Here is a 23,592-nt window from a genome sequence, read left to right as displayed (position 1 = left end):
GACTCAATTCCCACAGTTGAATGGGGCTAACAAATGGTTGGATGTTTCCTTCAATCCAGCTTTCTGTAGTCTGTGAATACAGAATCTGTGGGATCTATGTAATAGCATAGACCAGGGGCCAATCAAGAGTTCCTCTGAAGAGCTTAAATAATGTGTTTTAGTATATAATCCTAGACCATCACTTTCCTGCTGTGCAACAGAGTAGAATACATTCTAAGTATGGCAAACACACACCCCTTAGAATGTACCACAAAAGAGGGGACTTCCCATTAGTAAGCAAGGCTGGGTCCCTTGGACAACAATGTTTGATACACACACTAGTGAATCTGAAAAACAAGACAGAAAGGGAAAGGAAAAAAGAAACAAAGTAAAACCTTTGGCTAGTCCTCAGAGCCTCCACACATGTGCATATGACCATAAAACCCAAGGGGTGGGTTAGTCACCCATGTGCATACAAAACTCAATCTCCGTTTCTACAACCTGGACCATTCTCTTAGTTTTTGTGCTACCTATCTTCCCTTCAGAGCTCTCATGTTAATGACAAGAGTCACCACCACGCCTCTTTTCTGCCTTTCAACCCACCCAAGCACCTTTACCAGTCTAATCTAATCTACAATTTTCCTACTCTGACCTTGCTTTTTTTCCCCTAATAATGGCTCCTTACATGCTAAGGAAACATGTTAATGACCATTTTCTCGGCTAAGTATTTCACTGCTGACAAGATTCTCTTTATCAACCTCTTACATAGGCTATATACTGAAGAACAGAGAGGCAAAGTCATTTGAAAGAGGCCAGTGTTTAGGATGTCTAACTCCTCTTAGAGCCTTGAAGCCATGACAAGCTCGAAGAGACAGGACCCAGCCTGCCTCTTCCCCATCCACTCCCTCCCCTTTAAAATGCTGAGTAGTTTTGATTTCACGTGCTAAATTGAGTTCTGGCTACTAGAAGAGTTTCAACTGGCGAGCAGACTCAGTCTGACAGTGTCAAGGAATGTTGATCTGAATCCTACAAGGTTGTTAGCCAACCCGACCTTTACTGTACCTGCACTTTAAGTCACATCTGTTTCTGTCTACCCCTGTAATGCTTGTCCCCACCTATCAGCTAGAGTCCCTTCCTCAAAGGGCATGCCTGACAACTGTTCTTAACCCAATCTGGCTACCTAATCCTCCAGTTCTCAGAACTCTTATATATTCCCCCCCACCCCCATCTCATCACGGATTGGTCCCTAAAACATCTACAGCTGGGCAGGTGGCCTCCTCAGAGATGTCTAGCTCCTGATAAATCTAACAAAACAGCACAAACTTAAGAGATGCTCACTCAGCATGTGATGAATTAAATAAGACAGAGCCCTAGGAGATACGCTCTACCAAGACCAACGATGTTTTAATATTTCAAAAACTTTTCCATATTTTAACCAAAATCCAAGTTCAAACTTAAAAGCATTGTGTGAAATCCTATGCAGAAGAATGCTAATCACCAGTTAACCCGTTTATTACAAATGTTTTACAGCATGCTTCTCTGACATGACACACACACACACACACACACACACACACACACACACACAACTTCTTAGCAAGCAAGCATCACTTTCATCACTCCAGTGAAACATATAGAGACATGTTTTCTTTGTTAATTAAAAAGTCATTTTAAAAGAGTCTTACCATGGTCAACGTGAGCCAAAACACAGATATTCCTGATGTTGGCAGTGTTTTTCTGAAGCTGAATCATCTTATCAACGCCATTGAGCACCATGGTTAATTATTTCCTGTGACTAAAAATTACATGCAAATTACAGGTGGTATAAAATTTAAAGGTCGGGGGAACAACAACAACAACAAATGTACAAGCTGAGAGACAGATGCTGGGGTTTACAAGCCACCTCAGATTTCTCAACTGAGAACCCAAGGAATGTTTAGCCTTATCTAGTTCCTTCTAACCCCTGACAGGATATGGCAGTACAGGCCCAAGTTCCACTGTAAAGTCCACACACCCTTATGGTACTCATGGAGTGCGCTGGGAGTTTCCGGATCTGCGGCGCGGTGAATCACGCTGCGGGGTGCAGAGACGCCCGTCTAAGTGACACCACGCACTCAGGTACTCTGGCCCACCAGGACCACAGGAAAAGTCCGAGGACATCTCCCCCTTCCCACTGTAGCCCCTCCGAAAGTCTGCCGCTCTTGCCAAGCTTGCTGGCTTTCACCAGACTTAAGGATCTCGGCCCTGTGACTGCACCGAGTGTCCTTAAAAGTTTTGGAACAGGAGCTTAGGAACTCAGCCGGTGCATGACACAACGCCCATCCCTCTCCCATTAAAAAAGGCAAAGCGAGGTCTGCAAGCCCTTCCTCGGACTCCGGAGTCGTTGTCGCCAAGGGTCCCAGGTTCCTACGAGGTGCAGCTGCTCGGTGCCCTGCTCGCCTAGCCCTACCGACACGACTCCCGGGGTCCCCACCACCGTCCGGTCGCCGGCGTCCCTAGCAAGCAAACCCCCCCACTCACCGGCTTCACGCCGCACCTGACTCACGCTTCTCAGGCTCCAGGAGTAACTCAAGCCGGAAGTCTCCGGAGCCGGGAGGCGGGGCCTCCTGGCCTGCGACCTCTGACCTGCGCGCGTCTTGAACGCCACCGGAAGCTGCATCACTCCCTTCCTCGTGGAGTCCCGCGGTCGCCTTGACGACCGCGGACGCTGTGTCTGCTCTGACGTGCCAGCTGCAGCAGCCCTGCGGAGAAGGACGCTGGAGCCAAGGGCATGAGGAACTGGTGTCTGTGTCAGATTTGCACCTGCGGGTAAGAAACAGCCGGCCGCTGCGGCGTCGGCGGGGCCGTGAGCACTGCTAACTTCTCGCTGCACGCCGCCCCCCACCATTACTCCCTTGCCTGAGGGCCGAGTGTGACCTTTTTCTCTACTTGATTGGCTCCTGGGGCAAAACTTTTCTTCTCTGCAATCCCCGAGGCTTCCTATCCAGAGCTTTAAACTGAAATACAGTTCAGGCCTGAGAAGTAGTATGAGCAAATAAGTGATTGTGATGGCTGGTAAGTGATGGAATCTGGTCCAGGGGGAGTTCTTGCCCCCGCCCACCAATTCTGTTGGTTAATGTAAAAGACCAATAGCCAAGGTCTTTGGTTTGCAACCCAGGGCTTTGCATCCTCTAAACCTTATTCTTACTCCTGCGCAGGCAGTGTTCTCTTGGGGTCTGCCTGACGAGCGAAACTGGCAGGAATCCCCACCCTAGACCGCAGATTTGGTCTGCCTAACAACCTTCCACCACCAGCAAACACATTCTTCTCTTCCCTCAGCCTTACTGTTGACCCAGGGATTAGATCACCTTTGCTAAGTAACTGTGAATAATGCCAAGCTCTTTGTATTTCTGACCCCCTATGTTGATTGAAAGCAGTTTTTTTCTGCCTCTCTCATAATAAGTGTGTGTGTGGGGGGGGGGTGGAAACATAACTTTTAAGGTGTAAATCTGCAAAATCTGGTGTGTAAGAAAAAAATCTTAATCTATTTACACTGTAAGTTGTTTTCCCATCCAGCCATCAAGAAATGCATTATACTGGGGACTCCTCATTCTTCAAATAATATCACTATCCAAAGAGGCGGGGCACTGCCCGTGTAAGAAGCAGCCCCTTTAGGTTTTGAAGCATGGCTAGTGACGTCTCTACTGAAATGTCCCTTGAAGAAGCTTAGTTCCTTTGAGAGCAGTGACTCTGCTGCTTTCCTTTTTGTAAACGAGGCACAGAAATCTTGAAGAGTTCCTATGACATGCGTCGTGCACTCTGCCAGTGGTTTTAAAATGTGGCTGCCTTGGTGGCACACTCTCAGAATAGGGCAAAGAGTCTTCACTGTCATCCCTCCCCACCCCATCTTTTGCCTCCTGTCCTGGTAGAAGGGAAGAGGGACGATCTTTCCCTATTCTTTTTGTTGTTGACGACCATCTCTTAAGTTCATGTACATCACCGTGGTAGCAATACCAGACAGGGACAAGAAAGAAGGTCTGTTTGGGCATACGGTCCCAGAGTGTGTGGTCCATGCAGTCAGGCCTGAGGAAGTTCTTGTTCCTGGAACGTGAAGCAGGCTTCTCACATGCTGGCAGACCAAGAAGTAGAAAGCCTTAGGAATCAGGGCTCAGGCTGTCATCTATCAAGGGTTGCCATTAGCCACCTACTTCTACCAGGTAGGTGACAGCTTCCAAAATCCTTCCAGAATGGTTCCATCAGCTGGGAAGCAAGGATTCAAAACATGTGAGCATTTCAGATTCAAACCATCATGTTATATGTTCTCTCTTAGGAACCTCAAATCCAATTCTTTTGATCTCCCATTAGGGACATCTAACTTCACTTGTTTTGTTTTGTTTTGTTTTGTTTTGTTTTGTTTGTCTTTCCATGCAGGGTTTCTCTGTGTAACAGCTGTAGCAAGCCTGCAACTCAGGACCAGGCTGGCCTGCAACTCACAGAGACCTGCTTGCCTCTGCCTCCTGAGTGCTGAGATTATAGGTGTGCACCACCATGCCTGGCCAATTTCATCATTTCTGTGAGCTGCTTCTTCAAAAAGACAGAAAGACTTACTAAGTGTAAACAGCTATAACTACCAGCAAAACCATAAATCAGAAGGAAGAAATTTTCCTTTTAAGGATTATAAATGTTAGGCTATTTTATAATAATTTATTTGCACTTTTATGTCTTATATTTGTCCACAGTCTTTGGTATATTACACTGTGAATGCAGTGCTCTGGTGGACAATAAAAACAATGACAAATTCCAAAGCTTTGACTTGTGTTCTGTTAATCAGTGCAACTCCATGAGAACTTTTATGTATATATGGCCTGTGTACTCTGCTCCTGGATTTATATCCCAAGGGTCTGGGACCCTGCATGGGACAAAATCACTCCAGCGCTTTACAGCAGCTTCATTTTCAGTGAACATTACTCAGTCTCCTGATTCGTGTGACTTGGAAGCTTCTTAAACACATGGAAGAATAAAGGAGATGTGGAATCAGGATGCTGCCTAACATCTCCCAGCTCCAGCCCTCTTGGCCTCTGCTATATCCCATGCCCCAACTCAGCTACCCAGAACAGATGCTGTGCTCTTCCTCCTTCCTTTTGTAGCTATGTTCTCCATCAGTTACCTGTAAGGATCTGTTGTAGGTGAAACCCAAATGGAAAGCTTGTCTACCAGACATCTAGGAAATTCACTTGCTAGCTTTTCTACTTCAGTAGCATAAGAAGTCACTAAACTGCTATGAGCAAAACCAGTTTCTGCTACATAAGTCTACATTGTAATTTACTTATATTTTCATAAGCTTCAATGCAGGGGGTAAGCTGTGCTGAAGTGCAAAGTGGTAAGTTCTTTGGGGCCCCTGTTCACATGCAATAACCACACCAGATGCTTTTAAGGCAAAATAATGTTTCAGTTTATTTGTTTGTACAGACGGCATCGTTGTCCACATGGAACCACAAGGGTTTATGAACATTCTGGCATATCTTGCCCCACAACGGAGTATTTGGAAAAATATCCAAAATATGGCAATGTTCTTCCACCTCAGAGTCTTAAACCCAAGCAAGAATTTCAAGCATACCGTGGTAAAATGGAAGGAATAACTACATTTAAGTAAATATTGTGAAATAGTTTCCTTATTTTTTTGCCCAACTCTTCTGACCTTAAGTTTTCTTACTACTTAAATTTAACTACCTAGTTGAATTAAGTTGAACTAATTTGAGAAGCAGAAACTGATTATGACTTGAGAAAAACAGAAAGGTAGAAATTAAGTTACTTTGGCAAAGAGAAGAAAAGGAAAAACAAAAGGTTTTGTTGTTTTTTTTATTGATTAAAATATCTCATATTTATGTACTTGGCACTGTAACCACCATCTAGAGGAATGCCTCTTCCTAATTTGTGTGTGTGTGTGTGTGTGTGTGTGTGTGTGTGTGTGTGTGTGTGTTCACTCGTGCATGTGCATGCAAACATGTATGTGTGGGTATGTATATGTGTGTGTTCTAGTTTTTACATCTCTGATTGGTATCCAATACATTAGCCTGCCAAGGCAGTCTTTTAAGCATGAAGATTTAATCCTATTCATAATCATGCTTGAAATACTTTAAAGCATTCCTGTTGTTTAGCATAGACTCAATCCCTTCCATAACTACTCCATGGATTATCAAACCCTGATTGCTTCTCTAGTTTTTTTTTCCCCTGTTTGGAATTCTCCCTCCCTCTTTCCCTAGCTAATACTCATCTGATCTGTAAATATCAACACAATTTTCCTTTGTAAATGTCATCTCTGCCACGCTACCTTTTATTTATTTAGCTTTTGAGGCTAAGCAAATATCCCTCTCACATTCATTTCAGTGTTCCATGCCAGCAGGATGTACATCTGTTGTTTTCTCAGTGTTCCTTCCTCAGGAACCTAGTACCATACCCATTACCTAAAGTAGGTACCCAACATTCCTAAAAACAGGGGCTTAGAACTCTGGCATGATTTGCTTATGTTGATCATACTGACTAGGAAATTGAAGGGTGATTTATCTATATAAAGAATAAGTATCATTCTACACTATATGTTTCTATAACACAGGAAGAGACTTGTGAACTTACGTAAGATTTTTGATTTTGACAGCATAATTAATTGTAGCTCAGTTAGGTGACCATCAGAATTGACAGTGTATATCTTTAAAATAACTGTGATGTACATCATAATATTGTCCAACTTTACTTATAAGCAAACAAGAGCATGAACAGGTTAACTAAGTTATCCAAGGTCATACAGCTGTTGAGTGACAGAGCCAGGATTTGGATTCAGACAGTCCAGTTGGTCTTGAATCTCTCTGGTTTTCTCCATTCCAGTGGACTGTCTTAGCCCCTGCAATACCATCTCTGTCACAGTGATGTTATATAATGCACAGGATAGTTAGATTGCCATTTCAGTCCTACCGATGGCCAGGACTTCTGAAAAATCCAAAGTCTTAGTAAGGCTCACATCCATATTATGAGCCAGAGTTAGTGATCTTTTTAACAATGCACAGGAAGCTATTGTGACTTCATAGGAAGACACTATGCCTGGGTATAGTCTATGTAGGTGAATGTGGCTTTTGACAAAGTGGATACAGAACTAATCTTGACAAATTTATCATCTCATCAAATCTTTCTTTTGAGATTTACTTCTACATTAGATAAAAAATAAAATTTAGTTACTTGAGAATTTTACTTACAAGATCAAATTGAGATGTTTCAATTTTTAAAAACTAGGATTTTTTTATATCTTTTCTTTTCATTGGATAGAACCTTAAAAACAATTCAATTGCTCCTTTCAAATAATCAACTATTACCATTAATATCTCCTTAGATTGTTCAAGTAAGACAGAATTGAAGATTTTAGTACTGTGATAATCAAAACAGCAGAACCAGTGAGGCTGATTTTCACATGCACACACACACACACACACACACACACACACACACACATATATATTTCAGGTCAGATTATCGTCCTTATGAAGTAGTCAAGCAGCCTCGCCACATTCCAGAAGAATATAAACCCAAACAGGGGAAAATTGATCTTGGTACAACCTACAAGCAAGACTTTAATCCTTATGAAGTGCAGCCTGTGGTAAAAGTCCGGCCTGTGGAAAGACAACGAGTTCAAAAAGGGAAGTTGGACACCATCCCAACTTATAAAGGTAACTTGTCATTGTAAAAACAAAGGTGCCCCAAACCTAAAAATGCCGGCTTTGACCTTTACAGTCAGCTCAGAATTTTCTTGTATTATCATACTTATCACCATGGTTAGGAAAGCGCGTTCTTCTCTTTGACCAAAATAGTATTGTTAGCAAAACCCAATTACAAACAAACAAACTGCCTCATGGGGAGTTAGGAGTCCTAGAGTCTTCTCCAAATCTATCCCCTAAGCTGTCTGTATCTCAGAGCATTAAAAGCAAAGGGTGTCATTGAACAAGGATGTATGCTACATTTCTCACTTCGTCACATTAGTTAACATTGTCTTTTTCACCCTTTCCTGTCCTATCATGAGTTGAAATTCAGCAGAGAAAGTTAGAGTTGTTGAAAAAATAAAATAGCAGCTGTCCTCTTGATTCAAATTCCAGACAACCTGTAAAACTAACAAATTAGGAGATTGACAAGCAGAATATTACTTTTATACTCTAAAGACTGGATTGGAGGATTAAGTTTTGATCTATGAGCAGATGATTCTTAGTACTGGATTTCAGAATAAGACAAACATGTCTGCCCCCTGACAGTCAGTGCTAGGTGACAACAGATAGGGCCTACCTACTCCTCTAAGCTTTGCTCACAGCAAGAAAGAAGTGTAAATATACTTTCCCATTGTTAGCAGCTCACAAGAGTAAGCACTGGCAACTGTATGACCCTCCTCCCCCAACAAAACCTACATGATTTTAAAAATATTCTTTTACTCTTGGAAGTCTTCATTAAAAAACAGACCATCTTGATATGAGCTATTTTTTTATTAGTAACACAGTTGTACATACAGGCTACATCCTTTCAGTTGGTTATATGAAATAGCTGAATGGGTATGTTCCAGTATAAAAACTTTTGTAAGAGTGTTGGCATATATAGTTAATTAGGTAATAATTAATGAATACTTTAAAAACTCTGAGCATTAAATGGGTAAGTAAAATGCAAGGTATCAATATACTGTGATTTGTTGGGGAAGTTAGGGATAATGTTTTCTGATTTTGAAAAACTGAGTACATATACTGCTATAGAAAGGACAAGTTGTAAAGACTTCAAATGGTGAGTATAATCAAATACAGCACAAGCACGTTACTGACATACTAATATGCATAAAAGATAATCAGTGAAAATGACTTTCCTTTGGCATTTATGAAAGCATAGTAATTTTCTTTAGTGTAATATATATTAAAAACAGTAATACTGACATCCCTTGATGCTGTGTGCATATGTGGAACATACACAGATGCATAGTGTTCCAGGTTTTCAGGCATGAAACAACAACCTCAACTGTACTGAATGTTGTGTGGTTGTAATTCTGTATGTGTAATTCTGAATGCCTCCATAAGAACAGGCATCTATTACAGTCTGAGAGCAGAGGACAGAGGGAAGACAGAAGGAATATTGTAGAGAAGAAAATACCCTGCAGTGCAGTAAGTAGATTACTGAACATGAGATTTTAGGAAACAGAAATTTGTCTGTCCTCAGCTTAGAAATTCATTCATATTAAAATGTGGATGCTAAAACTACATTGCTGTGGTTTCCTCAGGGTCTTGGGGCTTATTCTGTCCTGTGCTTGCTGTTAGAGAGAATACAGAGATCTAGACTGGAGAGTCATTGCTTACATTCGGAAATTTGATAGCCAATATAAGGAAGTAAAAAATCTGTACACTAAAAACTATAGAATACAGATGAAAGAAGGGGAAAACTATCTTGTACCCATGGATTGGGATAAATAGTATTAAAATGTGATACCAAAGCAGTCTACAGATTGAATGCAATACCTGTCCAAATTCCAGTGTCATTGTCTCAGAAATAAGAACAACAATTTTAAAATCCATATGACACCACAGAAGACCAATAGCCAAAGCAGTCTGGAGAAAACAAAGTCTGAGATACAATACTTCCTGATTTCTAATTATATTACAAAGCTACCATAATTAGTATTTTAATAACTAGAGAATGGACACACAGACCCGTGAAACAGAATCAAGGCTCAAGAGTATATATAAGCACATACAGCAAATTCATCTTCAGTGAGGGAGCTATAGATACACAATGTAGAAAACAGTACAATTTCGCCAGTAATTTGTATTGGGAAAGCTGGAATAGCCTCATACAAAAATAATAAAATTGGATCTTTATACCATACACAAAAGTTAAAGCAAAGGAAAGATTTAAATATAAGACCTGAAATTGTAAAATTCCAAGAGTAAATACTGACTTTGGGATTTGTTTTAGATAGGATGCTAAAAGCACAAACAACAGAACAAAAACACATAAGTGGGATCACATAAAACTAAAAAACTATGCAGCAAGAACTGAAATGGCAACCTATGTATTTGGAAAATTATTTGCAAACCATATATTAGATAAGTTAACCAAATATATAAGGAAATCAAACAATTTAGTACCCCCCCCAAAAAAACAAACAAACCTTATTTAAGAATGGCCCATGATCTGAATAAGCATTCTTCCAAAGAAGACACAAATGGCCAATGAGTACACGAAAAGATTCGCAGAGTTACTAAGATAGGGAAATGCAAATGAAAAACAAAGATACACTTCACATTTATTTCGTTGGATATTATTCAAAGATAAAAGAAAACCCTTGTTGGCAAGCAAAAAAGAACTTTGTACTCCTCTGCATAGGAATAGAAATTGGTACAGCTATTAAAAGATTTAGAAATTTCTCAAAAAATTAAAAATGGAACTTCCATATGATCCAGCAATATCTACTCAGGATTTATAACTGAAGGAAATTATAACCTCAAGATTATAATATGCATTCTTAGATCCATTCTAGCATTATTCACAGCCATGATATCTTATTAATGGATGACTAGGTAAAAAAAAAAGTCAAAAGTTAGTGGAGCATTGAAAAATTTGTATTTGGTAGTAGGTTGTTGTGGCATACATATGTCTGTAATTCCAGTACTTAGAAGGCTGTAGAGGACCTCAAGTTCAAAGTCAGCCTGTCCTCTATAGTTCAAGACTAGCCTGGCTTAACACAGGTATGCCTTATATCAAAACACAGTATATTTGATAATATATTACTTCAGGCTACCCTAGAAATATTCCAGAGATTAGTGATTATTCATATATAGAAAGAGAAAGGGTGTACCAAAACCTGAATAAAATAAGCAAGAACTCATAAAATGGTGAGGGGGTGGGAGGCAGATTTCTTCAGTGAAGCTGCTAAAGATCAGAGTCGAGACTCAGAAGCTGGGATAAACTCTATAAATGCAGGTTAAGATTAGATTGCAAAGAGCCTTGATTGATAGGCTAGACATTTCATAATCATTATTTTTTTAAACAATGTTTTATGTAGCTCAAACTGGTGTTGAACTTGTGTATAACAGAGGGTGTCCTTGAGCTCCCAATCCACCTGGCTCCATCTTCCCAGTCCTTACAGTACAGTTGTGTGTCACCATGCTTGACTACATTACATATTTTTATAAGGTCTTCTGAAGGTGAAAAGTATGGTGTAGGAAAAAAAAAAAAAAAAAAGCCGGGTGGTGGCGGCGCACACCTTTAATCCCAGCACTTGGAAGGCAGAGAGTTCTAGGCCAACCTGGGCTACAGAGTGAGTTCCAGGAAAGGCTCCAAAGCTACACAGAGAAACCCTGTCTCAAAACCCACCCACCCCCCCAAAAAAAGAAAGAAAATCATTACTTTTATTATAACAACTAAGAAAATAATATAAAAATTTTAAGTCCTTTTAATAGCAGACAGCCTGTGCAGGAAAAAAAAAAAAAAACCTAAAATTCCACAGAATGCTGTCCACCTTATAGATGACTATTAATTCTGTGAAAATATTTGCCAAGTTCAAGTCTAGGCTGAGGATTAAACTTGGCATAGACAAAATCAATTTACTATGGGAAAAATAAAACAATGAGTCACTTGATATGTAAGCTGACCCATGATGCAGCCTACAAAAATCCCATATGCATTGCTTATTTCTTTGTGAAATTTGCATTCTTTGATGGACATAATGAGCTCGGAGACTGAGCCAAAAAATTCCAAGAAACACCTAAGAACTTTATTTGGGAATAGATGCTTAGTAGATAAAGCTCCTAGAATGAAGAGTTTACCACAAACACACCCAAATCATGTTCTAGAGACATTTAAACATAGAGCATGACTGTATCAATTTAGCTCAATCCCTAACTGGATTGAGGGACTATGCCCACATCCTAAATGCCAAATTCCTGAAAGAACAAAATTTCTTCTACAAAAAAAAAAAAAAAAAAAAAAAAAAAATGAATTTAGTTTCCAGGATTCCTTTATACACATCTAGTGACTAGTAAAACATTATGAACCCTATAGAAAAATCAGGAGATAAATGTACAATAAACTACCATAATTTGTGATAGAATCATTGTACTTATTTAAGTCCCACATAGATAAACTCAAAGGAAACTGCCCCAGGCAAATGTCATTTTAAAGAGGTAAAGAATTCTTAAGGGTGATGGAAAACTATGAAAAAGGAAAAAAATTCAGGAAAGAGAGTTAAACCAGACTGTTGGAACCCAATGACTAGAGACCTTGGAGCATGCAGCCCTAAATAGGATGTCTATGCAAACCCCTCCTCATGTTTCAGGGATTTATACAGCAGAGGAGGCAGAAAGATTTTAAGAGCCAGAAGAAGTGGATGTCTCAAAGGAAACAAGTCTTCTGGACACAACAGGGCTGGTGCACATATCTGTGTGCAGAGACTGTGATAGCATGCACAAGACCTGCACAAATTCAAGACCCCCTCTCCCAACCCCCAAATCCCAGCATGGAAAGGAGGAAGTGGGCCAAAAGTCCCACCCCTCACCAGGGAGTTATTTGCAACTGATACTTGCTTACAGAGGAAAAATCAGTTTTCTCCAATTGAGTGAGTGACAGAGTCTATCAATCACACTCCCAGGCAGGACTCATGCTCAGGAGTAGTTGATCGATGTTTTCCTTGCATGCATATGCATGTAGATGTGTTACAGTTTGGTAGTTTTTGTATTTTGTTTTTGATAGAGCATGAAGTTGGGTGAGTAAGGATATTCAGAGGATTTAGGAAGACTTGGGGGAGGGTAAATATAATCAAACATTGTATGAAAATAAACTTTTAAAATAATTTTTAAAATGCCACAAGAAAATATTTAAATATACTGAATCCCCGACTTTTATAACTAGTGAGATAGTCTTCAAAAATACGACAAAGATTCTTTAAAACAAGAACTGAAAGATTCTACTAGCAGCAGAGCAATAATACTACAGAATATTAAGGAAAGTCTTGTAGTTGGAGGGAAATGATTCCAATAGAAATATAGAATTCAGGGATGAATAAGATAAAATGCACAAAAAGAAAATATGTAGAAAAAATTAATATTGATTTCATAAAGTAGTGTTGTTTTCAAACAAATTGAGATTGAAACATGTCAGAACAGTAGCATTAAAGAAAACTATTGTTGTGGAAATGTTCAAAACAGCAGCATACGTGAGTCAGACAGACACCATAATGAGTGAAATTAAGTATTTTTTCATAAAAATGCAGAAAGTCTTCAGCAAAATTCTAATAAAGATGGGATAATAAAATCCTGTACTAATTTAAAAGAATGTAGGAAAAAGTTCTATGGGATGGGAACATAAAAAAAGCATATGAGGGAAAGCAAGTAGTGGTATAGTCAAGCCTAGCTGACTATATCATTGTATTACATAATTCATTGTATTACATATAAATAACTTAGGGTGGCTCTTAATATAAGAGATTCAAAATCTGATGTCAAGAATTTTTATTTATATAAATTGTGAAAATTTACCTTTGAACAAGGTAATTCACCAAATTAACTTAAGAAATATAGTTCAAGTAGATATGTTACAGAAACTGAATTTGTAGAGTTGCAGGTATAATTTTAAAGTGACAAAGAATGGTCTGGGATTTCCAACTTCTGAGTAAGATGCAGAAAACTGAAGAATGTTTTCAACCAAACACGGAAGAGCTTGGTGGGCAATGCATAGAGTCATCAATGCTCATGCAGCCAGCCCTTAGGCAGCTGAGCTCCAAATCCTCTAGAACAACAGCTCATGAGGCACTGTCGAAGTGGATGCTGCAGTTTGCAGACAAGAGAAAGGAAACAAGCCAAACAAGTTTGGGTTTTTTTTAAGTCTTCTCTCATTTATTACATCCCAACCACAGTTTCCCCGCCCTCCTCTTCTCCCATTCCCTCTTCTCCCCCTCTACACCAGATCCACTCCTCTGTTTCCTTTCAGAAAAGGGCAGACCTCAGGGATATCAACCAAAAAAGAAAAGAAAAGAAACTTCCTTTTTTTTCAGGGAATTTACTCTGTAGCCCAGGCTGGCCTTGAACTCACAAAGATCCACCTGCCTCTGTCTCCTGAGTACTGGGATTAAAGGAGTGCGCCACCACTGCCCACCTAAAACTTAACATGAAAGGAGGCGTCCCTGGACTAAGCACTCTAGATGACTCTAAAGGGCCCTGGGACGTCAAGCTCTGCCTCTGAGATGCAGGGTAGCCCAAGCTGGAGAAAAGCAATAGATACCCTCCATACACACAGCAACCCACCTCACTTGAAAATGAACAACATCAGCCCACTGCTGGGAAAGGACAGGATATGGAAAGACACATTTCCTGAAATATAAAAAGCTAAAGGTGGAACAGATGGATGAAAAGCCTCCCCACAAACCAGCCTCCAACCTGACACAGGAATAAAACCGAAGACATTCTGCTGCTCCGCTAAAGTTAAGCATTGCAACAGAGAGCCCCAAACTTAATTACGGACTGGACCAAACTGCGCTAATAAAGCTCTGGCAAATGAACATGGATTCCTTTATGATGTCTGGTTTTCAAATTATATAGAGGGGGCTGGGAAGGAGGGAGAAAAAGGAAGGCATCGTCATGAGACCAAAGGAAAACTCAGTCCAGGAAGGAGCCAGATAGTAGGTCTATCAGGGAATCAAACTATGACTGATGGTCTGAAACAAGTGGGAAAATTAACCAAGAGATGGAAACTACAAAAAGGTCTAATAACTAAAAAAAAAAAAAAAAAAAAAAAAAAAAAATAGAATTGACAATGCCTTGCATAGGTGTTTGAGTAGGTACACCGGGGAGGCAGGAGAGCCTAGGCTTAAGATAAATCAACATAAACCAAATGTAAGGAGGGGAAAAGAGCATGAAGTGCCCAACGCTGTATCACACTTTGAAGTGGGACTAACATACATGTACTTAGAATATCAGAAGACGGCAAAGAAAATGGAAGAATTACCTGACGATTTAAGAGAAATTATTTTTCCAAAAGTAATGAGTAATTATTTAAGCCCAGAAAGCTTTAAAACCCCCAAGCAGGTTACATTTATAACTTAAAAAATCATGCAGGAACATATAGCCTGGTTAATATGAGAGACTCTTTATAAATCCAAGTATGGTGGCACACACCTGAAATCCTGGTACTTGGCAAGTAGAGGCAAAAGGATAAAGACATCCTTGGCTATACAGGGAGTTGAAGGCCAGCCTGAGCTACATGAAACTTTGTCTCAAAAATAACAAAAACAACAAAAAAGTAAAAACAGAAGAGTGAGAACTAGGACCATGGAAACCAGAAGATAATGGAGTTACATCTTGAAAATGCTGAAGGCTAGGCCACAGAGGGACACCAGCAACCTTATCAAACCTTAGTGAAAATATATTTCATAAAGTCTTTCAGACAAGTAAAAAGAATTATCAGTAAATGTTATATGCAATTCTAGGAGAAATTCTAAAGATAAATGAAATATGAAGCAACAGAAACTTGGTCTTCATAAAGAGAAAAAAGTCCCCAGAAATAGAAGTAATAACAATATATTGTTTTTCTGGAGCAAAAATGCTATCAATTTTGGCTGTTTTTTTTTTTTTTAACCGAAGTACAAAGTAAAAGAGGTAAGAATTGGAAATGTGCTGTACCTTAGTTGTTACTCAGCAGTCATGTGCTTTGTAACAGTTCAGTCAACAGAATACTGTGTTTACAACCATATTCCACTAAGATGATGTCATCTAGTGAGGTCACAGACACTTTGGAATGCTGATGTTCCTACAGCAAAATAACTAATAATGTCCACATCATTAAGGTGCACAACTGCATATATAAACCAGAACAATATTGCTCAAAAGTGAACTATGATTTGTTAAAAATTTGTATTGTAAAGCAAGGGAAAACAAACTGGCCTGCAGGCCAAGTACAGCCCACCACTTTCTTTTTGTAAATACAGTTTGATTGACATACCCATTTTCCATACTACCTATTGCTGCATTCTTGGTACATTGATAGAATTTTGCATTTGAGGTAGGCACTATACATTTTTAAAGACTTGGGTTTAAGCTTCATTTCCTAAGACATTTCCTATCTGGCTATTACAGAAAACCATGTGCCAACACTGCTCTGTGGTAATCCTGTTACTGAGATTGGAAACTTAAAAAGAAGTGCTTGTAGTACTTCATTCTGTCAAGACTTATCTCTCACCCTCCAGATTCTTGCTTCCTTTTTAAAAGCCCAAGTTGCTCTGGTGTGGGGAAATACTTTCATCTGTTCATTTGCATATTTACCTGAAATGAGCATTGTTTTTCTCTTCGTCACTTTGGCAGCAAAGACTTTCCCAGCATAACTGAAACTATGGATCTTCACTAACATCTCTGATTTCCTTTAGTTAAGCAAATAGTGCTATAATTTTACACTGTAGTTTCTAAAGAACAGAGATCCCTTCATGATAGCACAAGAAAAAGAGCCATGGTAAGGCTTCATGTGAACTGGCAATGGAAAGCTGTTGGGTACAGAGGGAGCTGGGGAAGTGCTCCGCTGATGTGTACATGATTTCACTCATAGCATCCTTGCTTCCTTCATACCTCTTCTCTTGTTGCTGACCTACCCCCTGGCCTTCTCCAGTTCCTCATTTCTCTGTTTCTACACAAGTCTTTCAGAATATGGCTCCATCTGCCGTCAATCTACAACACTACCCCACGACATTCTTTTATGTTCTTATCTGGTTCTTGATTTTCAACTTTAGGGTCACAATACTGGTCTGGTTCATCTTTTCTTGCCACTTGGCTTCACAGAATTCTGGTAAATTAAAGATTATCTGCTCTTTGGCTGGATTTCCACTCCCACTAAACATCAGTAGCTTAATCATTTAGTTTAAAACTCAGCAGGAATATCTATGAATGAGGATTTTTTTTCTTCACAGTTGATAGCCACATAGTAAACATTCAAAGCCTAACTATTCCAGTAGTCACTTCCTAGACTTTGGTTCATATTCTATGATCTTACCTTATTATAAAATACTTACCTTTTATAAATTAACTTTTGGTATTTAAAAATATTTTGGAATGCAGTAAATTTTATATTTCTCAGCTAGTATTTATATTTCTTATCTAGTATGTAAAATACTTGTCATTTACAAATTAATTTTTGTTGTTTTAAAATACTTTTGTGGGGTAAAGTGAATTTTACCATATTTCTCAGCTTACTACTTTTCTGTCTAGAAATAGATAATGTAAAGAAGCCTTTGCCAAAATACAAACACTTCAATTTTCTATCTATGGTTTAAGTGAGCTGTAGGTATTGAACTTCTAACTCTCAGATCTCAGCCCTGATGCTCACTTCTAAATTGCATGTAACATTTTTAACACACTCAGCTTGGGCTCCTGGTCTCTAGATGGTATCATATCTCTTGGGAATCCCTTATAGCCCAATCCATGCAATCTTATATCTTTGATCAGAATCACATTGAAATTTGAAATTTCTCCTCCTTCAAATTGAGCAATTGGTGTACATAGTCTGTAGGACTTTTAATTTTCACTAATAGGATCCTGAAGTTCATTCCTGTGAGTTTTAAGGTACTTAAAAATTTAATCATTGACTTGTAAATGTTTTTGGCCTTGCAGACTTGTCCAGTTCATGAGATACATAATCAAGACATTGAATTCTTCCTCTTAGAGGCTTCTCAAACCCTGAATTTTATGACTGACCTTAGTATTTTGTGAGTTATAGTGAAAATCCTAGCCAGTACATTTTATACTGTCTTTACCCACAACATATCTTTCTATCCACAGTAAGGCTCATGTGTACCTTGTATGTAATCAGACAAATCTGGAATAGAAAAGTAACCATCCTCAAGAGGGAGATGCACAGAAAAAGATGGAAAAGAAACAAAAAGAACATTTATGAGGAAAACTTCTTACCTGGTGCTAGTGTTTGTGTATCTAAAAGAAATCAGGATGGTTGGCAGTGAGAGAGATTAGTCAGGATTCTTTGAAGAAAGTTCTTTTCCTTAGTATTTAAAATGTTTTATTTGTTCTCATTTTTAAGATGATTATAGATCTTGGGATATTCAAAAATGTGAACTGTGCAAACCAGAGCAAGCTTACCATCCCCCAGATGTGAAATTTGGAAACTCAACTACATTTCAGGATGACTATATTCCCCGGGAGATAAAGCCTAGGCAAAGCTTTAAGCCCTGCTCTATGGTCAAGAGTTCTGTAGGCCCCTTTAATGATGATACAAGTCATCGTCGAGATTATGTACCTCATCAGCTAGAAGTTAAGTTTGCAAGGCCAAAAGAAGTTTATAAGCCTACTGACCAGCCTTTTGAGGATCTTACCACTCACCGGAATGACTTTCAGGGTTTTACTGGAGAAAGTGCAAAAATCTGCAGACCTGCCCACACCAGAGTAACCCCAAACGCTCAATTTAAAGGAAGCACTGAATTCCGTGACAGTTTCCAACCATGGGAAATCCTACCACCCAAAGTCAAGGAAGTAGCAGAATATGTGCCCCCTCAAGGAAGCATGCAGTTAAACAGTACCAGCCATCTTGACTATGTCCCCTATCAGGCCAGCCGCGTTGTTGCTATTAGGCCAGTTTCTCACAGAAGAAAAAGCAATTTTCCTTTCCAAGGAAAAAGCACCATGAAGGAAGATTTTCCAGCGTGGGAAAGTTGTCGTCAAGGACTTATTAAGCAGCAGCAACAGATTCCCAACCCATCTGGAAAATTTGATGGTTTGAGCACTTTCAGATCTCACTTTGTGCCACATGAATTGATTCCAGTGGAGAGCTGCAAACCTTTAAATGCTGCTGTTAAGAGTTCGGTTCCACTTGATGATGTTACCATGTATTCTATCCACTACACACCAAAGAAACAGGAAATCTGCCCGGCTAGCTATCCTTCTCCTCCAGGTTATATATTTGAAAATACAAATTCCCAAGGACATAAATTCTTTCGCAAGATCATTCCTGCAGTGAAGGCTTTTTAATAATCAAGTAATTTTTATAAGAAAGCTAATGAGAGTCCAGTTTTTTTAGAGAAAACCCAAATTTTATAGTGAAAAAATACTATGAGAGCTATAACATACCATTTTTAGCTTTTAAAACAAGTTGGGACATACAGATCAGAATTCCCAAATCCATTTTGTACTAATAGTTTAATCAAGAATGCTCTTTGTTGCTCTTGTGTTTTGTTTTTTTGAACTGGGACCTCCCTTGTCTCTCCAGGCCAGCCTGGAACATGCATTGTACCTGTGCCAGTGTCCTGACCCAAGATTGTTCTTTAATAGACCTTTCTGAAGGTGAAATGATGTGCATGCTCATCTACATGCTGTTGCATAGCTCGTCCTCAGTCTGTTACCATTTATACTTCTTTTTAGTTACACAATTATACAGCTACTCTCATTGTCATTTACCTAGTACACTAGGACTGTCTAGAACAAAACTGAAGATGAGATATGGATTACTCTTCCAAAAAAGTCCAGGATTTATTTATTCATTCATTCGTTCATTCGTTCGTTCAACTTCAACATATTTACAGCAACTAGAACAAGTCAAGTTTTGGTTGGTGATGTCAGAGACTATTGCTCTGCTCCTTGCCCTGTTCAACATATCAAGAGGCATTGTGATTTGAAGAAGAAGGGTCCTCTGGGCTGGGAATCAGAGGACCAGAGTTCAAATACTAATATCATCAGTTTCTATTTGTGCCACTGTAAGCAAGCTGCTCACATACTTACCTCTGCAATTCATGTGTAAAAGAATAGTGGTTCTGTCTACCTCATAAAAGATGGTTGGGAACATCAAATCACTCAATACATTTGAATGCATAAAGTATAAATGTAAGGGGGTGATTAACCCTCAGCTACTTTTTGTTCTTACTTTTTCCTTTTCAAATATGGATAGTTATAGACTTAATACTCATTACCTCATCCCCAGCAAGGATTGTAAAATAACCTTTGAGTTTATGAGTAATACATATTTGTGAGAGGCATCTGCCCACTGTAGAGTCACAAGCACCCTATAAGTTATGGCAGAGTATAGAGAACTTAGATTAAATACTTTGGTGTTAATGGCTATATTTTCAAATGGAAAAATATTTGCTGGAGAAGTTTTAGGGAGGACTTCCAGCTTTGACAAAATCTCCAGGATAAACCTAGGCACTTACGCATCCAGAACCACTGTTTACTAGTAAGAGCCATAACGATCTTGGCCACCACTTAAAGTGTAAGATAAGTGCTAAGAAGGAAGGGGAAGGAATATCAGTAAGGAACATGGAAATAGCCTATACACTTACAAATGCTGAAAGTTGCTAGTGAACTAAGATCAAGTGATTGTTTTAATAAATGATCATATATGAGAAAACAAGATTGACCTTAAAATGAATTTTAATGTTTTCATTGTTGTTTAAGATTATATACTGAGGATGAATTAATAGTATTTTATTCAATATTTCTAATCATTAAATATTTCTAATCATTAAATATTTCTAATCAATTGAAAGGAATTCCCCATATTTGCATTTGTTATAAATATATAATATCTGAAAATTTGTTTTTATGTGTAATTAATAAAATATTGATTTTCACAAAGTCATCTCTGTATTATTTTGAGATAGAACTTCCAAATAAATTCCTATCTAGATAAACCTATGCATAAGTAGATATCCACTATTTTAAAACAGAAAATATTATTTTAATAATTGAAATTTAAAATTGGCCAATACTACACCATTCTCTTCATCCTGGCCCATGTTCCAGTGTTTAATATTCAAATCTCTCTATAATTTGATGGGGTTGGTCTCCTCTGAGCAAAGGTCATCCTTAAGAAGACATGTACTGGCATTTTCTGAAGCAGTCTTCCTTAGGCTGAGGACACAATCACAAACTGTGTCACACTGTAACCTAATATAATAGGTATGGAATAGAAATTGGAAGAGATCATAGCCTGAGGCATTCAGCTAGGAGTTCAGGAACTTCTCCCTTAAGAAATGCTGGCTGAGCCAAACCTTGAAAGATAGGAAGAAATAAGAACGAAGAAAATAGGAAGGACCATATTAATTAGTTAGTTTTCTATTGCTGTGATGAAGACCATGACCAAACGCAAGTTGGGGAGGAACAGGGTTATTTCATCTTACTGCTTATAGTCATCATGAAGGGAATTCAGAGAAGGAACTTGAGGCAGGAACTTGGAGGCAGAAACTGAGGCAAAAGCCATCGTGGTGGGGGGAGGACATCACTTATTTGGTCTCTGTGGCTTGTTCAGCCTGCTTTATGCAACCCTGGACCATAGGTGGCACTGCCCATAGTAGAATAGTCCCTCACATCAATCATTAATCAAGACAATGCTCACAGATGTGCCTACAGGCAGTCTGATGGAGGCATTTCCTCCACTGAGAGTGCCTCTTCCTCTATGACTCTAGTTTGTATTAAGCTGATTAAAACACACACACACACACACACACACACACACACACACACACACACCAAAACTAACCACGCAATTTTTGTCTTACTGGTTTTCTCTCTTTCTCTTTCTTTTTTCTTCCTTCCTTCCTTCCTTTCTTTATCTCTTTTTTGTTGTTTTTTTCTCCTTATTTTGAGAGAGAAGGTGGGATGGAGAATCTGCACATTAAGGGTGGGGAGGATCTGAGAGGAGATGGGGACAAGGAAATAATATAACCAAAATATACCATTTGAAAAAACATTTTTAACCAGCAAAAGTGAACCTTTGTCAATATGACACATAAATACATCACTATTAAACCATAACCTGTCACTTATTGTTTATTCCCAAGATCTCATGTTACTATCACAATATAAAACATAGTACACCTTTAAAAGTCCCACAGTCTTTTAAAACTTCAAATGGTCTCTTTAAAATATTCAGCATCTCTTTAAAAATCCAGTCTCTCAACTGTAAAATAAAAGTTACATACTTTTTATTCCAAGAGAGAAGACCCAAGACACAGTCACAATTAAATAAAAGCAAAACCAACACCCATCAGTATAAATAACTCTGCCCTCAATGTCGTGAACTCATTCATGATCTTCTGGGCTCCAAAGGGCACAAACAGCTCCACCTCTCTGGCTTTGTATGTCATCTGCACCACACCCTGCTTGTCTCATTGGATCAGGTCAGCGCCACTCCACACCTGCTGCAGTCCTTGATCATACCTGGGTTCTTACATCTCCAATATGCTGGGGTGTCCTGCACTGTTTCACCTTCACCAATGGGTTCCTGGCCTCTATTCAAGGACTCCAAACCTGCAACATGATGGACTTAGCACCCACATGGTGGTTCATAACCACCCTAACTGCATTTCCAGGAAATAACAACAACCTCGTCTGGCCTTTGTAGGTAAGGCATGCATATGATCCCTATATATGCACATAGGCAAAAACACATTCACATAACATAAATTAATTTTTAAAAAGCAAAAATACCGGGTTGGGCCAGGCAGTGGTAGTGCATGCCTCTAATCCCAGCACTCGGTAGGCAGAGCCAGGCAGATCTCTGTGAGTTCGAGACCAGCCTGGGCTACAGAGTGAGTTCCAGGAAAGGCACCAAAGCTACACAGAGAAACCCTGTCTTGAAAACAAGCAAACAAACAAACAAAAAGTGCCAGATTGGAGAAATGGCTCAGCAGTTAAGAGTACTGATTTCTCTTCTAGAGGTCCTGAATTCAATTCCCAGAAACCATGTGGCAGCTCACAATCAGAATGTCCTCTTCTGGTGCACAGGCACACATGCAGACAAAGCACATAATAATAATAATAATAATAATAATAATAATAATAATAATAATAACAATAATAATAACAACAACAACAACAACAAAGTCTTTTTTAAAAAATGCCTGACAGATGTGCCTACAGGCCATCTAATAGAGGCATTTTCTCAATTGAAGTTCCCTCTTCCTCCAAGATTCTAGCTGCCAACTTGGAATAAAAAAAAAAAAAAACTAACCAGCACAAACCAGCATAAACACAGGTCTCTATTAAAGAAGCATTTCAGGGTAACAGAAATGGAAAGTTAGTAATTCCCAGTTCACTCACTTCTTAGATCTCCTCAAATTCCTATTCAGGAAAATACATTTACACATTTTAGAAAAGCATTGGAAACTAGTAATATTCAACAGTCTGCCTGAGTCTAGAAGGAGGAGTTTCCATTAAGGCAAACTTGGATTATCCAGTATGGAGGAAAATACAGAATGAAAGTTTAATAGGATGTTTCCACCTCTAGCCTTTCTGATTTTTAAAAATTGTTTGTCTGTGCTTATGGACACCTGATTTTTAACAAAGAAGCCAAAAACTCACTAAAAAAAGACAGCATCTTCAACAAATATTGCTGGTCAAACTGGGTGTCTACATGTAGAATAATGAAAATAAATCCATATTTATCAACTTGCATGAAACTCAGTTCCAAATAGATCAATGACCTCAACACAAGACTAGGAAGCCTGAATCTGAAAGCATAGAAAAAGGGAAATAGTCTTGAACACATTGGCACAGAAAAGACTTTCAGAATATCCATAGCACAGGCACTAAGAACAACAATTAATAAATGGGACCTCCTGAAACTGAGAAGCTTCTGCACAGT

At 38.9% G+C, this 23,592-nt stretch overlaps 2 protein-coding genes across 3 annotated transcripts in view; one reads left to right on the top strand and one right to left on the bottom strand.

The window, feature by feature from the left end:
• Efl1 (elongation factor like GTPase 1) overlaps positions 1–2,578 on the bottom strand; it is a 118,813-nt gene extending 116,235 nt beyond the window's left edge. Inside the window, exons 1-2 of one of the 2 annotated variants that reach the window (XM_036167572.1) lie at positions 2,516–2,578; positions 1,665–1,774 (exon numbers count right to left, since the gene is read on the bottom strand). In XM_036167572.1, coding sequence (XP_036023465.1) covers positions 1,665–1,755 — 91 coding nt within the window. In that variant the 5' untranslated portion in view covers positions 1,756–1,774; positions 2,516–2,578. Of the gene's footprint in view, positions 1–1,664; positions 1,775–2,499 lie in introns of both variants that reach the window. The other variant, XM_036167564.1, reaches the window with a different exon arrangement.
• A 78-nt stretch (positions 2,579–2,656) lies between these two features.
• Saxo2 (stabilizer of axonemal microtubules 2) lies at positions 2,657–20,498 on the top strand. Its single transcript, XM_036188840.1, has 4 exons — positions 2,657–2,787; positions 5,428–5,607; positions 7,471–7,673; positions 18,040–20,498. Exons 1-4 carry the CDS (start codon positions 2,750–2,752, stop codon positions 18,981–18,983), a joined length of 1,365 nt encoding a protein of 454 aa, XP_036044733.1. The 5' UTR covers positions 2,657–2,749; the 3' UTR covers positions 18,984–20,498.
• Positions 20,499–23,592: the final 3,094 nt, after the last annotated feature.

The sequence above is a fragment of the Onychomys torridus genome, chromosome 1 (assembly GCF_903995425.1).
Source record: "Onychomys torridus chromosome 1, mOncTor1.1, whole genome shotgun sequence".
NCBI lineage: Eukaryota > Metazoa > Chordata > Mammalia > Rodentia > Cricetidae > Onychomys > Onychomys torridus.
The sequence above is the reverse complement of the archived record's forward strand: the minus strand, read 5'-3'. Positions and strand labels throughout refer to the sequence as shown.

Coding starts and splice junctions, on each gene's coding strand:
- Saxo2 (XM_036188840.1), top strand. CDS start 2,750: ATGAGGAACTGGTGTCTGTGTCAGATTTGCACCTGCGG. Junction 2,788..5,427: donor TGTCAGATTTGCACCTGCGG/GTAAGAAACAGC, acceptor TTGTTTGTACAG/ACGGCATCGTTGTCCACATG. Junction 5,608..7,470: donor GAAGGAATAACTACATTTAA/GTAAATATTGTG, acceptor TATATATTTCAG/GTCAGATTATCGTCCTTATG.